The following is a 16,662-nucleotide window of genomic DNA, read 5'->3' as shown; positions in this document are numbered from 1 at the left end:
GCTCACAAAAATTAATGTACGAAATATTTATACCGATTCACTTAAACTGACTTTCAGTATCTAAACCAAAAAACTGTTCAATAAATAATCAGAAATGTCCTACAATGCAAATTTCAAAAAAAAAATTCCATTTTCGTCTACATGTATTCATATAAAAATTTATGGCTCTTCCCACCAAAGCTAAATGTGTTAGTATATTTTTTCTTGTATTTATTCAAAGCCGAAATCCCGGCGGTACTGCAATACCGGGTCAACCCGTGGCAGAGAAGGAGCAAGCCCCTAAAACACTCCGCCCATTTCCAAAAATTAGTTTAACATTTGTTGTCCTCCGATGGAGGATCTATCAGATGTTAAGCTGATAACCACACTACCTAGTCAATACATTTTAAATAATAAACTTAATAAAACTTTTGAGAATTACACGCTCACAAAAATTATTTATATCAACATATAATATAACGCTTCGTAACTAAATAACTTTTAGGCCAGCGACGACAGCATGGCGCGGTAGCCGAGCGACTAGCAATGTGAGCTTCCGATCCAAAATCCTTGGTTCAAATCACAAGAAAAAATAAAAGTTATTTTTATTTATTTCGTCGCTACTTTTATATCAACATATAATATAACGCTTCGTAGCCAAGTTGGTCGCTTTTTTCGTTTCACTTTTCCTCAAATCACTCCCAACGATTCTAAAGAAGTTTTCACTTCAAAAAGGTTCGAGAAAACCGCGTTTAAAGTTTTGTAACGGACTACGCGCGCAACTGCTGCGTCTCGGCAGATGTTTGAGGCGGCTCGGCTTTATGCTCTATAACTTAAAAAGTTTTGCTCGGATTGACTTAAAATTTTAACACGGTATTTTTGAAATGTTTTACTACAATAACATGCAAAAAAAAATCGATAGTGCATAAAAAAATTTTAGCTTTGCGCAAAATATTTAATGTGACAATATATTTCTTTTGGGTCACTGTAAGAATTTTACTTGCTAATGAATTGCCGCAAACAAAACTCCCGTTATTTCAACTCACACTGAAGCATTCCAAGGAAAGCAGGCAGTAACAGTAAAAATCGTTTGTGTTTTACTAATATTGCTGAAAAAGAAATAAGATTGGTTTTTCTTAGTTTTTATCGCCGATTCAGGTTCAGTTGCGCGTCATATCTCGATTGAAAATGACAAAATGGGACGAAGTGCGGATTTACCATTAGAAAATCGTAAAATTGTACTTGGAAAACAAGTCTCTGTGCGAAATCGGCAAAACAATTGGCAAATCGCATTAGTGTTATTGCTAATTAAGTTAATACTGGTAAATTGGAAGCTAATCACCACCAAGCCGGAAGGCGAACAATATTGACTCCACCTGAGGAACTCAACAAAGTAGCATCAGTCGCGCAAAATCCAAACATAACCCCCACGATACTATGCCGAAATATTCAAGAGTCTTTACATAAAACTCTACATAACGCTCATCATAGCAGAGTGGCACGCCACAAGCCCTACATTTCAGATATTAACAGAAAGAAGAGATGGAATTCGTCAAACGTTATATTAATAAGCCAGATTCTTTTTGGGAAAACGTCATATTCAGTGATGAGTCAAAATTTGATGTTTTCGGATAAAATTTTGGCGAAAAGAAAATACAGTTTGGCGAAAAGAAAATACAGAACTAAATGAAAAATATGTTATTCCTACCGTTAAGCATGGAGGAGGAATGCAAAGGCTTGGGGTGCCTACCTCCATTTGAAGTAGGAAAAATGGTTTTTATTGAGGATAAAATGGGCAAATCTGTATTTGTAGTGCCGTTATACTTGGACTGGACACTAAAAGGTTCTTGTTTCAACAAGACAATGAGCCAAAACTCTCATCTTATCTCGTGCAAGAATGACTTATTTACCTCTGTAAGCAGCTTAAAACTCCACCTCAATCACCGGATCTGAACACAATTGAGCATATCTGGGAGCTCTTTTCTAAGAAAGCTCTAGGGGAATTAGAAAGCTCAAGATAACATCAAAGGCGTCATTAAAGACAGCTTTAAGTGTTTCGTGGGAGAAAATTACAGCCAATGAAACCAAGGTATTGGTAAAAGCGACGTATGGAAGCTGTTATTAAAGTTAAGGGCGGCCCAACAAAGTATTGAATACTCAAATTTCGTTATTACATTAAGTTCTCTAATTCCAGAAATGGATTTGGAAGTTTTTGTTCCTTAAATATTGAATAAGAATGTTATTTTTTACGAATATATTAAAATTTTTTAAATAAATTTTAAATTAATTATCAGGTGTATTTGTTTATAATCTGTAAGTGTACGAATAAATTGTGGGGCCACTGTAGATGCTCGGAGTAGGCATACAAGGTACTGTCGCATTTCATTTTATTTCAATATATAACTTAAAGCAATTTCTCGACAGCTGTGTTTGATGTGTATGTTGTTTTTGTTTTTAATTTTTGTGTTATTTTTAAATGCAATTTCTTAATTTTCTGCTATTGGCTTATTAATTATTTATATTAGCCAAATAAAACCGAAGAGTGAAAGAAACCCATGAAAAAATACATATTTTCTTGAGAAGTATATCTGAATTTAGCGGGATTAGTAGATGTCAAAACACTTCCTTAACAAACTGTATGTGTGTTATGATGCAGGTGTTTGCTTCTTCTTCTCCATATTTGTAGATAATAAATATTTGTATTGAATATTTAATTGTTAGTTTACTGTTAGCAGTTCGCAGAGAATTCAATATCGATTCCGAGCCCTTGCGAGCAACTTTTTATTTTAGATTTTTGAAAAATTTAAGTATTTCTCTATAAATACACATATACGTGTACATATATTTAGTATCAAGTTAGTTTATTTGGAGAAAATTATAGTTATTTTTCTAAGTGTATAGATTTAAGTATCCTTGCAAGCTCAATAAAATTCATACCTATTATTCATCTTAGTACTTCAAACAAACCTGCACCCTTTAACAATATGCATATGCTCGACATTTTTGAAATACTAAACCCTTTGCTAGAGAAATATGTACATATGTATGTATATAAATACTACGATTAAATAAACATTCGCAAACAAAAACATTAAGGAAATGGTTTTTTAAGTAAACAGGATGTTCAAATTCCACTACATTCCGTTGGGAACACTCATTCATTCACAAATTGTTGCGACATTCTCTGGCAAATCACTCTAATATCCAGAGAACGTTTATATCATAGAGAAGCTTCAGGAACGAATGGGCACGTAAAATGTCAAATACTAAGGAAATGCGGCTAAGAAATTTGTATAATTCCTACACGACTGGCGAAAAGTTGGCATACGAGAGTAACATAGTTGAGCGTAGTCAAGAGAATCAAACTTCTCTGCTAATATCATCGTTTGGTAAATTGTATTGTCGCATAGAGAGAGATGAATGCATTAGCGGGTACGTATGCATATGACCGATGCAGTCTTTTCCATATGCAACAACGCGCTGCAATCGTCGCTGGTTCAGTTGCAATTTCGCTCTCAAGGTACCGAATCGCTATTCTACCACCAGCGAATATTACCGACTGCGAAAAACAGCCACAAAGAGAACTGTCAGAAAACAGCAGGCAAAGCTGGATGCACAAAACATGGGAAGAATAAGTGAAATTCATACAGCAGAAGATACGACGTGAAAGCGGAAAGCAAATTAGAAGTATTCGGTTCGTACGTTTTTTGTTTGATAAACAATTTTCTCGTGCGCGAATATTAATTTACCAAAACAAAAGTACGCACAAAAACAAAGTTAAGAAGAACATAAAACGTTAGGAATAATTTAAGCATATCAGTAAGTGCGTGAAAATTATTTAAGTGGGCAACAAAAGAGGAGGTGTTAACACGAATGCCACACCGAAATCACGACGAAGCAATGGCATCTAAAAGGTTGCATATATCCAATGTTCAACTTGGCCGTTAGCAAGAAATCTTTCCAAACGCGCATATACGTTATATATTTTTACAAAAGAAATTGTTGAAAAGTACATAAAATATGATTTATAAATCAGACAAATCAGAAAAGATTGACAAATAAACAAGAGCGAGAGACGGCGAGAGAAAGAGATGATGGAAGCAGCATGGTATGTTGACAGGACATTGGTTTACTGAAAATTATGTTGCCACCCGACAGCAAAAAATTATCATTTCGAATTTTATTTACATACAAGATCTGCACTCGAACTTTTAAAGTAAAAATTAACCAGTAAATATTTTTTTAAGAATTTGACAGCATTTGTTTTCAGAGGGACTCATATTACAAAAAGTACCAGAATTCAAATTTTTTTAACAATCAGCAAGTTTTCATTGAGCGTAATAAGAAATTGAAAGTTGTAATGGCAATATAACGCGGTTTAAGTATAGTTGCAGTTCTTATGTTAATTTGTTCTATTTAATCCTTTTCGACGGATTTTTTAAAATTAAGTTGCATAAGTGCATAAATTTCTCAAAATGAAATTTTACTGTGTGCTCTAAATGTCTCCTCCCTTGCAAATGTTTTTAGCCTCATCCAAAAATTTCTTCGTTATTTTTTTATAAAAACAAAAGTCTTATAAATAAATTTCCGAAACTTTGTAAGAAATGCACAAAAATGTAACAGATTTCCAAAAAATGTCTTAAAAATTTTAAACTCTAATCGGAATTTTTAGAAAACTTTTTGCGTATGTAGTTTCATATAAGGTACAGTATTTTATATGGGAGAAATTGACAAAAATCAATAAGCTACCTTAAACTTACATTTTATTATAGTAAATTTAAATGGATGAACTAACGACTGTTATGAAACAACTGATTTGTTAAATTTCATAATCATAAACAGCATACTTAAAGCACACACACATACTGTGCAGTATTTAAAGATACCGAACCGCCGATTGAACTTTGTTCAATTATGACTAGACCTTCAAGATAATGTTTTTAACATCGGGACAACCTATATACATCTGCGTTTCTTTCCTGATGAACTCTAAACGATCAGGTCTCATACAAAGGCTCCAATCATTTCTTAGCATTAGTTATTAAATAATACAAAAACGTACATTTCCGTAAAAAAGTATTGTTGCTTTATTCGGGAAACTGCGAGTTTGTTCTAGAAAAAGCAAAACCTTTTCTTCACCTGAAATGTAGTATTTTCCATTCGAGTTTTTATGTTTCTAGATCATACGTCTTCGAAAAAATTATATCTGAAAGTATTTTGGTTACTAGTTGAAATATAAATTAATAATAATTTTCGAGTTGATTTCTTAGTATGGATTTTAATACGTGTGGAAAGAGAAATTTTGAAAAAATACGTAGGTATTATATTTTATTTTAGGTACAAAGAACTTAGATTTCTTCATTTGACAACAGCAAGACGTCGGTCGCATATTGGAAGTAAAAAATAAAAAAACAAATTTGGTTTTGCAAGTACAAAATTCGTAACCTCTTTTTTTAATAACGGCGAGTCAATTTGTATTGTAACAAATTTACTAATGACATAAAAACGCTGAGGGGTAGGGCAAATTACAAGCATTAACAGAAACAAAACTCAGCTAATAAGGAATTGTAAAGGATTGACAATGGATTTGTATGTGTAATGTAAATATTCACAGCAATCAAACCAACCAGGCCTTGGTAAAAATTAAATTACCTTCATTCGGTGAATAGCAATATTAGCCGGACATTTAAAAAAAAGGGCTTTTAGATCAGTTCAACTCAGTTGTAAAATTATAAGCTAATTTAACACTAAAAGTGACATTTTATCTTAGTTTAGCTGAAAATCCGTATTTAACTTCACTTTTTTAATCTAATATCGGCTACAATTTTAGTCATCCAAAGCAATTTTGCTAGTATCAAAAGCAGTTGTATGGCAACGCTGATAGTTTTATTCGTACTAAGCAGAGAACGTCTCTGTACTAAGTGAGAGTGAAGAAAAAAGACACGAAAAGCAGACGCAAAAGGGAAATCATGAAAATCGTGTCAAATGCAAACATTGCAAAACTTTTTCCACATTTTCATAAGGAAACTTTTTGGTAAAATGATTATTATAAAAGAAATTTTTCGCAGCACCTAAAATATATGGACGTGAAACAAATAAATTTTAATGTGTGGCCTTGTAAAATACGCAAAGCAAATGTACCCGAATGATGGTGATGAGATGTCTGAAAGAATATACGCAAATGTTGATCGTCGTTAGAAATTATACTAATTTTACTGGAATATTGTAAAGATTTTTAGAAGAAAATAACATGTCACTAGAAAGGAGCAATTATACAAAGGATTACGGTCAATATTAAACTGGAATGTAGTGATGTCCACTTAGAATAACTGTGTGTGTGTGACCATTAGTGTATACACATGTACGTGTAGAAATCAAGTAAAACAGAAAACAAATTATGCAAAGTTATTTTGTAACATATCCTATTTTTTTCAGAAAAATACTCCTACTTAGACGTTAAAAAATCTCGTAAATCCCGCTGTGCAAAAAATTGATTGCTATTTAATTTGATGCCCAACTGGATTTGTTAATATATTTTGGATTTTTTCTTTCCATTTTCAGATTTCATTAACAAATTGATGAGCAAAACAAACCAAAAAACGCAAAAGAAAACGGTTAACAAATGCAAAAAGAGAGAAGTAGTTATAGTACACAAAAGGAATTGAATAAAATCAAGCAATTTGTCAAAAAGTGATAAAAGAACATCGTGGAAAACGTTTTGTACAACAAACATTAAGGAAGTTTGTGTAAGAAATCTACGTAAGAAGGCTTATACGTAAAAACAGCAGCGGAGCGCTAATTTACTCCCGGTTAAATAAAACTCTCCAACAAGGTTACATTAAAAGACAACTAAAAGGAAACGGCATACCTCTAATAATATTAGAAAAGTAATATAAATCCAATATAATAAAAAGGATAGATATGTATGTTAGAAAGACTAAAATAAAAGGTTAGTAAAGCAAAAGAGGCGGAAAGTGAAGCAAGTGCTACCTAGAGGCGATGTGACATACTTGTGCTACCCACCCACCATAATGTTAGCATAAGTGAATATAACTAATACTATTAAAAACACTCTAGAGAAGGCAATTAAATAAAGTTATAACCCATCATTCTGTTCAGTATGCCATCACTAGTAGCAGGAGCAGCAAAGTCAAGAACAAGTTTAAACAAGAGAATAACATCGAATGCTAGTATTTTTTCTAAAACAAAACTAAACTAGAACTCAATACTGTAAAATAATATACGCACTGTGAAACTTTGCTGCATACCCCGCATCATTAAGGTATTTATTTTCTGTAGAGTTGTGAACAATAGTACCACAAAAAAAAAAAAAATAAGCAAAAAATATAAACGGTGTGAAACACTACGGCATTCCAACTCACTGAAGTTTACCTTTAGCAAGACTACCAAATAAACATCTGAAGGACTCAAATCGTTCGTCTACTTGAGTATCTTAAGTAGCGAAAGTACGCGATAAAGAATCTATTTATTTGTTTCTTTTAACATACTCATTGATGGATTTGTGCTTTAAATTCCAAACAATTCTAAACGACCTTATCTGATGTACATTCTAAAAAGGGAATTTAATTAAATTTGAATGTCGGTGATTAAGTTTTACCGTAGTAGGAAGGATTCTCTGGCACCATGCAAAGCTTGGACTCATCATGTCAAGAAGCTGATGTAAGTTAACTTTAACAATAATTCCTATTATGTATTTTTAAACAAATTTGCTGATATAATGTATTATTGAACGTATTATGCTTTTAATTTAGGCTTTTACCATAACAATTTAGTATTTTGGTTTTAATATTATTAATCTTTCAGTTCATAATAAATGACACGCTTAAAAAGCTAAAAGGCTCCAGCACTAGCATAAACAGCAACAGCAATTCAAATTCTACGACCTTAACGGCGTTGAATTCTAGCGGTAGCAGCAGCAGTATTCTGAGGCAGCAACACCCGCACCAACAACTTATTTATCAACAACACCAGCCAATTCCACAACAATCGAAGCCGCCGCATTATACGCATTATCAGCACTTACAGACTGCACTGCAGTGCCCTGCTCCGCCACAGCAAGCACAGCAGCTCACTTCCCCTCCACCGCCACCAACACCTCTAAGTAGCGTAACGTTTTCCACCAAAAGTTCGCTGCTTGAGTCAAGTCTGCTGCATTGTAATATCTCACAGATTCCTAGCCAACCGCCGTATTGCATTTTTGACGATGGCACTGAATCGCCCAGTGAAGTTCCGCCAGTGGAAATACTCGCAACAAGTAGTAGCAGTAGTGTTGGTGGCGGTGGTGGCGGCAACATCGGTAGTACCAGCGGTTTGGACGGAATCGTGCTACTCGCTGAAACTTCAACAACAACGCCAGCACACGGAGCGGCGTCTTCTGCAGTACCATCGCCCTCATCATGCTCTTCATCAACAAATCTTTCCAATTTCAATTCGATCACTTCACCCTCGCCGGTAGTGCCAGATTTGTTGTTATCAACACCACCAGGTGTAAACTCTTCATCACTTGCCGAATCATCTGCTAACACATTAGCAACTAACACCGGTTATGGTAGCATTGGAACTAGTGCATTTTTAACATCTTTAACGCAATCATCACATTTCTCCACAACAACATCAACGCATCAAAGCAACAATAACAATATTACAATAACCAGTAATAACAAAAAGGCTGATAAACGTCCTTCCGCGTCCTTAAGTACACAACAACAGCAGCATAGCAATCATTCGCATCATCACCAGCACCATTACCAACAATCATCAACGCACCATCATCCACCGCAGCTCTTGTTAAGTGCATCGTCGCCTTTGGCTGGTCCGGTCTCCTCTGTATCACCCACCTCTTCGCCTAGCAAACGGCAAAAATTGTTAAAGGATGCAACAAGCCGCTCATCACCATCAACATCAACTACTCGCGCTTCTGGCAACAAACGGGACAGTAACGCGGCAACACCCTCCAGTAGCGCAACATCAACATCTAGTACAGGGGCTACATCATCGACGTTAGCGTCATCTAAGTTCTTTAACATACATGATAAAATACGTGAACATTATCTACAATTGTTGGCTAACGATTTAAACTCATTCACGGAAACTGGGGTAAGGAAATATTTTTTTAATAATAAAACTTGTATTATGGTACATATAAATTCGACTACTTGGGACTGATTTTCTTCTGTTTAAATGAAGCACTGTAAAGACTTTTGTGGCATAAAGCACTCGAAAAATGTGGGAAAATCTAGATGAAACACAATTTCCATACCTCTTTATTTATTAAACATTTGGTTTTAAAACTATCGGTAGCATTTCAATATTTGTGTCTAAGAAATTATAAAAAATATTTAAATTTTAAACCGCTCTGAAAAAATGTTTGCATTCACTCTATGCATACGGAATTTCTATGTGCACAGAAAACCAACTCTTAATAGTTTAGAAAAAACCCCTCTGATTTACTCTATTACACTTTATTTTTATAAAGCTAGTAGCAATAACCATTTACCCATCCACCCTCTTAACGAACGGTACATTTTCAAAGAAACAATCGAATCGACGTGATATGGTAGGTAGGTAGGGTGGCTGTCATAAGACACACTTAGACCCTTCGCAAGTCCATTGTGATACCACTGGAGCTTATCCTTACTCTACGTGTTCCTTTTCAAACCATCCGGTTGCTTTAATAAACGAGCAGAGTTTTAGATGGGCTATGTCCGCTACATCGGTTAGAAATGCTGTATCGAGGGTGCGCAGCCTTCTCCTGGCTAGGCTTTCACACTCACATAAAAGGTGTCTGACTGTTTCCTCTTCTTCTGTATTAAGACAGCTTCTACAGAAATCGAAGTACGGGAGTCCTAACCTTCTAGCGTGGCTGCCTATTAAACAATGACCAGTTAAGTACACCTATCATTTTTCTTATAGATTCTCTGTTGAATCTTAGCAAGAACTTCGATCGACCGCTGTTCCAGTTCGGCCATGTCTGTCTGCTTAGTTCGCATGTTATGAGGTTTTGCCAGCTTGTATTTACCTTTTTGATGGTTTCCCTGTCTATAAGTAATTTACAAGTGGCTATGGGCAAGGGTATCAGCGCCTTATAAGGTTCGAAATCGAGCGTTGTACCGGTTCGTGCAAGTTCATCCGCCTTACTGTTTCCTGCAATGTTCCTGTGGCCTGGTACCCAGATAAGGTGCACCTTGTAGCACTTAGATACGTCATCTAGTAGTTCAAAACATTCTAGAACTGTTTTTGACGTCCGAGTAAATGAAGACTTCATTTGTGGATAATACTCTCGTTTTTATTTCTTTAAGTCCCTCTTTTATGGCAGTGACTTCCGCCTGAAATACACTGCAATGATCAGGTAAGCGAAATGATTGGCATACTCCGAGTTTATCGGAGTAGACCCCTCCACCTACTTTGTTGTCCAGTTTTGAGCCATCTGTATAGATGTTTAAGTCATTTTTCTTAACAATAAGCCCGTTATCCCATTCCTCTTTGGAAGGAAATACTGTGACAAAGGATTTATTAAAATTGATGTCCTTGGTCTTACAGAAATCCGTTGTGCTGGGAATGTAGGGGAATTGTTCTAAAATTGAAGAGTGTCCTCTTTGGTTCGTTCTGAGTAGGCCGATTTCTCTTAGTCTGAGAGTTGCTTTGGCAGCTGTTTGCTTAACGTATTGCTCTATTGGTAAAATGTTAAGCATAATATTTAGTGCATCTGTGGTTGTGGTTCTGAGGGCCCCGCAGATGCAAAGACAAAGACTGGCCATTCTTTGTACGTGTGCCATGGTTCTTTTAGTGTACAATTTATCTAGAGCTGGCCACCATACTAATATGCGGTATGTTAGGATTGGTCTGACAATTGTCGTGTAAAGCCAGTATACGATAGATTGGGAGAGACTCCAACTTAGTCCTATCAGCTGTTTACAAGACTATAGTGCTATTGTCGCCTTTTTTACTCTATCTTCGACATTTGCCTTCCAAGTTAGCTTTCGGTCTATTATTAGACCTAAGTAGCAGGCCTCATCACTAAATGACAGTGCCGTTCCACCTAGAGTCGAAGGAGCTATATTTGGAATTTGTGTTTCCTGGTAAATAGGATGAGTTGGTGATATGGACTGATCTGTTTAGTTACGTGAAGGTATATACCACTTATTTTGTATTTGTTTCTTTCGTCAAAAAATATACTTGGAAATGTACATACTTTAGATTATTAGTGAACAAAATGTGAGTATCGGTTCGTCAGATCTTGAAATTATTATAGATGCGCGTTTTAGAGAAATAGGCAAGAATAAAGGTCATCCCAAGCAAAAATGGTGAGAGTAACTTTGGCTGGTACGTGATACAGGACTTAGCAGCACGGTTGTGCTCTCATTTCATACGTATTCTTACGCTCTACCAACCAGTCGTTATTCTGATGGCAATGAAGTAACTCGAGTAGGTGCTGCATTGATTTTTCGTATATAACGAACACAATCTCGGTTTTTGCGAAGTCTGTTGTAAACAAAATGCTGTTAAACAAATCGTTCCCTTATTACGTTAGCAAATCAGCTGGTTTCTTCAAATTCCCTAAAACCGAATCATGAGAATTTCATGCAGTTTCTAAATACCTACGTAATTCGATCTTTTCTTACGGCTTTGCAAATATACTATTTTTTGCGTAATTTCTTGAAAAAAAAATTTCGGAGGCTGAGAAATCACTAAAAAAATTTGAGAATACTTATACCGATATAATTTTTAAGTAGAACCTTCGTATTTATGATAGTGGGAAGCAACAGCTAAAAAGCATTATTCTGTTTTTTTATTCAACCGTGACCAATAAGGTATTGCCCAGGTTCGAAGCACCGATTGATAAAAACAACGGTCGTTCCTCGACAGGCAATTGCAAGCCTCCGAGTGTATTTCTGCTTTCACATGGTACTTTTTCCTCATAAAAAATCATTTGCCGTTCGGAGGCTCAGGGAGGATCGGGTACTTTTCCCCCCGGGCCCGGAGTTTTCAGAGGGGCCCGGACTCGGGGGTAATTCCAAAAAATTTCCTGCTTGAAAAAATATAGTAAATAATACTTCAACCAGAGTTCCGTCACAGACTTTTTTGGTGTCACCATATCGAATGTTATGATCACGATTACGAAGAATAAATATAATATGGTGATACAAAAGTGTATATTATTGACCTCTTATTAAAATGGAACATTTTATGCTACTGATTTATGAGGTAATTAATAATTATAGTGATATTAGATTAAATTTAGATAGTTGTATTTTAAATGAAGACCAATTTTGAAACGTAGTAATTCTTTAAAGCAATTTGTCCTTACGTTGATAAAGAATTAAATGTAGAGATAGCAATAATACTTTGTATAGACTAGAAATTTTTGATTTTTCACTGGGTATGTTATTATATAAATAATTTTTTAAATTCGTTTCCCCAGTCAATTTCACACTTTTATTTTATTTTTTTATGTTTCGGCAACTAATGCGTGAAATAACGTTACATTCTGGTAATCTTGTCAATTATTTTGAGTTTAAAACATATACGTTCTGAACAAGTGAACTTTTTCGCATTTTAGATACTTCATAAAACAAGTTATTTTGAATATTTATGACAATCCAGTGCCAGAGGGGCCCGGACTCGAGATTATACATATTTATATGAATTAGACATAATTAGAAAGGGACCGCATTTGCAATTTTCCCCCGGGACCCGGATATGCTCTCTACGGCCCTGACTATTATATATATCCAGCCGAGGGTTGTCACTTTGGCAGCATGCCTCAAAAGTTTATGCGAAATATTTTTTGCTATTACAGCAACAACAACATACGAGAGCTCTTGCTACGTGAAGGTGTGTTCAAAAAGTAAGGTGACCTTTTATTTTTCTCGAAAATTTTTTATTTAGGCGTTTTTCTTTTTTGGGAACAAACGAAGGTCGACAAAAAGGTCAAGTCGGTAGATACGGTGGTTGAGGAAAGATCACAGTGTTGTTTTTGGCAAAAAAAAATTTATTATTTGATGATCCATTTTCTTCGATAACAGAAAATCGCCGAGCACACTTAAACACGTCTTACCTTTGTATCTGTCAAAAAAGAAAAAAAAAATATACCGTATAAGGGAAACCGTAAACATGTGCAGGACAAATGCACCAACACAGCAAAACAAAAAAATCAAAAACCGAAATTTACCAGTCACCTTACTTTTTGAGCACACCTTGTATGTATGCAGGTATAAAACCACTTTTTCTTTGATTAGATGTCTTCGATACAGTACGTATTGAGCTTATCGTTAGATAGCCTTGAAGGCAATGATTAAAAGGCCCAAAAACAGTTAAGCAATGCTGCTGGTACAATAAAAACTACTACCAACAGGCATCTCGTTGTTGTTGTTGCAGTAGCATAAACATAAACACATACATGTTTGGGAAAAGCTGCTGCAGCGACAGTTCTTGGCCGGATATAAATCCAGGTCGTTCCCCTAACGTAGAACCGACTGGCGCTCGAACACGCACATGAATCTTCTATACCGAGCCTGTTTATAACCGTTTTGGGTGTTTGGACGAGCTCCTTCTATTTGCGGTGTGTGTGTTCATGTTGTCGACTAAGTCGACTCCGAATGGCAGATATTTTTATGAGGAGCTTTTTCAAGGCAGATATACAATCGGCGGTTTGCAATTGCCTACCGAGGGGTCATCGCTATTAGAAAACACTTTTCCTATCATTTTGGTGTTTTATGAACGAAGACTAGAAACTACGCACTACGCACTTCCGAATGGTAGCCACGCACCAACCCATTCAGCTACATACCTGTGTATATAAAAAGTTCTTTGAAACAAACAAATGTAATGCTTTAGAATAATTAGAAAATTCTCTGTCTTACTATTTTCAGCTCAAACAGCGTTCACGTGCTTTTGTTCTGGAGCGCTTGATAGAAAGTGAAAAAGTCAACACAATTGTTATAAACCTATATCCGGGCAATAAAGGATACTCATTAGCGTTACACTATGATGATCGACAATTGCTTACGCCTAATGGTGAGTTAGTGCATGCAGGTGATGGGTCCGGCATTGGCCCAGGCGTTGGCGGGGCTGAGAGCGGACAAGCAGGAACGAGTAGCAGCTCTTCAGCTACCACCTATAGAGGTGCTTCTAGTCGGAACACAGGTAGTAGTAGCAGTAAACTGAGTTTGGCTGCCATACCACCAGATTTAAAAGGCGGCAATGACTATGAAAACATTGTTGAATTGAAGCTAAAAGGTACAGGAAGGCTTGATGAAAATAGCCATCAGCATGAGTACTCATTGGTCGAAGTGTTGCGTTGGCCCTACGAAAATGATCAGTTGCTGCAGTGCATTGATCGCGAGGTAATACCGGACTTTCTAGTGGACATGTTGAATGCGCCCAGCCTCACACTAAAGTCTTCTCATGATGATAGCGAACCCGCACGTACCTACGCCAAGCCGAATGTCTTTTACGCTGGCTGTGTAATTGCGCAAATACGCGATTTTCGACAAACATTTGCTATTTCGACGAATATCTGTGATACGAAACACGTCCTTCTGCGGCCCACAAATGCCACCATTTTTGCTGATGTTCAACATTTGGCAAGCACAACGAACCTAAGCATTAGCCCAATTACATCGGGATCAACTGCTGCGGCGATTTCTGGCGCAGAGGATAAACTACAACTGGAAAGTCAGTTAGTGTTAGCCACTGCTGAACCATTGTGCTTGGATCCCGATCCCAATATAGGTCGTTTCGCCATCAATGCACAGAATGCGCGACAACTGTTCAACACACACGAGCTACGGCGTCAAATGAAGAAGTACACGCAAATTTCGATAAATCGCAAACGAAAATTGGATCAGTTTACTCATCATTATGGACTGGAATTATGTGACTATTTGACGCGGCTGCGCGCCCGACCACGTACCAGCAGCAGTGCGAACGCCAATATTACAGCGACTACAGCGCCTAGCAGCAATCCTTTGGTAAGTGCAATGCTCACCTCATTCTCGTCGAAAGTGCCACGTCGACCTCGCGACGTCATACGACCTATACGCCCGCCACGTCTGGAATATCCAGCAAATCTAAAGGTGCCCGAGCAGCTAATAAGCGTGGAAAAGTATACCAAAACATACGAACGGCCACGTGAAACAACGGACTGCCAGCCACAGCTGATCGAAGAGTATGTACTAGAAACCGAACGCGAAGAAAATGCTGGACGTCGTGTTATCTATCACATAAAGCTTTCGATTTTCCAACGACCGTCTAATTCCGAGTACCTGGGTGAGCTGTATGTCGATCGCGATTACCGTGAGGGTGAACGGAACGGTGAGTCGTGCCGCTTCTCATTGGGCACACGCATACACGCGAATCGCTACATACAACAATTTACTGAAATTTTTACGGAAGAGGGCCGCAAGGCCGTTAAAATCACGCATTTGGTGCCAGGTCATTTGCCTAAGGTAACACACACGGGTATAACGCCGGAACAACGGCAGGCTTTGCTACTACAGCAACGGCAAGCCGCTTTGTTGGCACAGCAACAGCAGCAACATGTCCAACATGTTGCTACCGCAACGGCCAATGCTCAACATGCCGCTGTTACAGCGTCGTCTAGTGGTGCCCAGCAGACGCAGCAGCAACACGTTGTGCTTGTTGGGCCCAATGGACAGCAGCAGCATATATTGCCCGCTAATGTGCAGCACTTAGGGACTGTTGGTCATCAACAGCAAGTCTCGCAAACTGTTTGCGCCGTTGGTGGTGGCGTACAGCAGCAGCATCAGCAACAACAACAACATATTGCCATAACACCAACTGGCGGGAATTTGACTAAAAATATCAACATTGTCGGTTTGACTGCCAGCAACGCTGTAGCTGTACAGCAAGTATTGCGCCAACAACAACTACAACAGCAGCAACAACAACAAATTACAACACAATTTATAGAGGCGAATGGCGCAACAATGCACGTACAGACCAGCAGTGGCAGCGTCAGTGGCGGCACAGGCATCGTTCATGCGCAGCAACAGCAACAGCCCACACAACACATACAACTACATTCGGTTGCTGGTGGCAATGCTCACACCACAACTCAACTGAGCCTTAGCAACGGATCGCTGGTGCTGGTGCAACAACACCCCCTTGCGCATTCGCAACAACAACAACAGCAGCAGGCGCAAACACTGCAACATACCGGCATTACCATACAGCCTGCGAATCTACAGCAACAACAACAACAGCAAAAGACTCAGGTTATTACGGCTGCTCAACTAAATGCCGTAACGAGCGCAAATTCAGCGTTGCGCACACAACTCAGTTCCAGCGTGCCAATATTAGTATGTGCAAACCGCATTGTATTTTGAGAAAGATTTCAAATTCGAAATTCATATTTCTTTTTTGCAGCAAGCGCAGCTTAAGGCCGCGCCTTTACTCACTGCACAACAGCAGCAACAGCTTTTGCATAAAACCACACAACATCAACAACAGCAACAGAGTACTGCCAGTAGCAACAACAATAGCAATTCGACGACATTACACACCAATCCTGCGATAAATGCAATCTTCACCAACATTATGAACAGCGCAAATCAATTCCAACAGCAAAAGCAACAGCAGCAACAACAACAACAGCTGCAACAAAACTGTAAGCAATCGAATTTTTTCAGACGAAATTGT

At 37.5% G+C, this 16,662-nt stretch overlaps 1 protein-coding gene and 1 pseudogene across 7 annotated transcripts in view; one reads left to right on the top strand and one right to left on the bottom strand.

Annotated features, from left to right (window-relative positions):
• LOC129243016 (uncharacterized) overlaps nt 1-16,662 on the top strand; it is a 70,949-nt gene that overhangs the window by 34,673 nt on the left and 19,614 nt on the right. For 2 of the 7 annotated variants that reach the window (XM_054880036.1, XM_054880035.1), the window contains 4 exons: nt 6,541-7,659; nt 7,804-9,096; nt 13,872-16,322; nt 16,390-16,630. In XM_054880036.1, the coding sequence (XP_054736011.1) occupies nt 7,624-7,659; nt 7,804-9,096; nt 13,872-16,322; nt 16,390-16,630 (4,021 nt within the window). In that variant the 5' untranslated portion in view covers nt 6,541-7,623. The other 5 variants (XM_054880039.1, XM_054880042.1, XM_054880038.1 and 2 more) reach the window with 5 other exon arrangements.
• On the bottom strand, nt 211-394 carry LOC129243204 (U2 spliceosomal RNA; annotated as a pseudogene).

The sequence above is a fragment of the Anastrepha obliqua genome, chromosome 3, assembly GCF_027943255.1.
Source record: "Anastrepha obliqua isolate idAnaObli1 chromosome 3, idAnaObli1_1.0, whole genome shotgun sequence".
Lineage (NCBI taxonomy): Eukaryota > Metazoa > Arthropoda > Insecta > Diptera > Tephritidae > Anastrepha > Anastrepha obliqua.
This window is presented reverse-complemented; position numbering and strand designations above follow the sequence as displayed.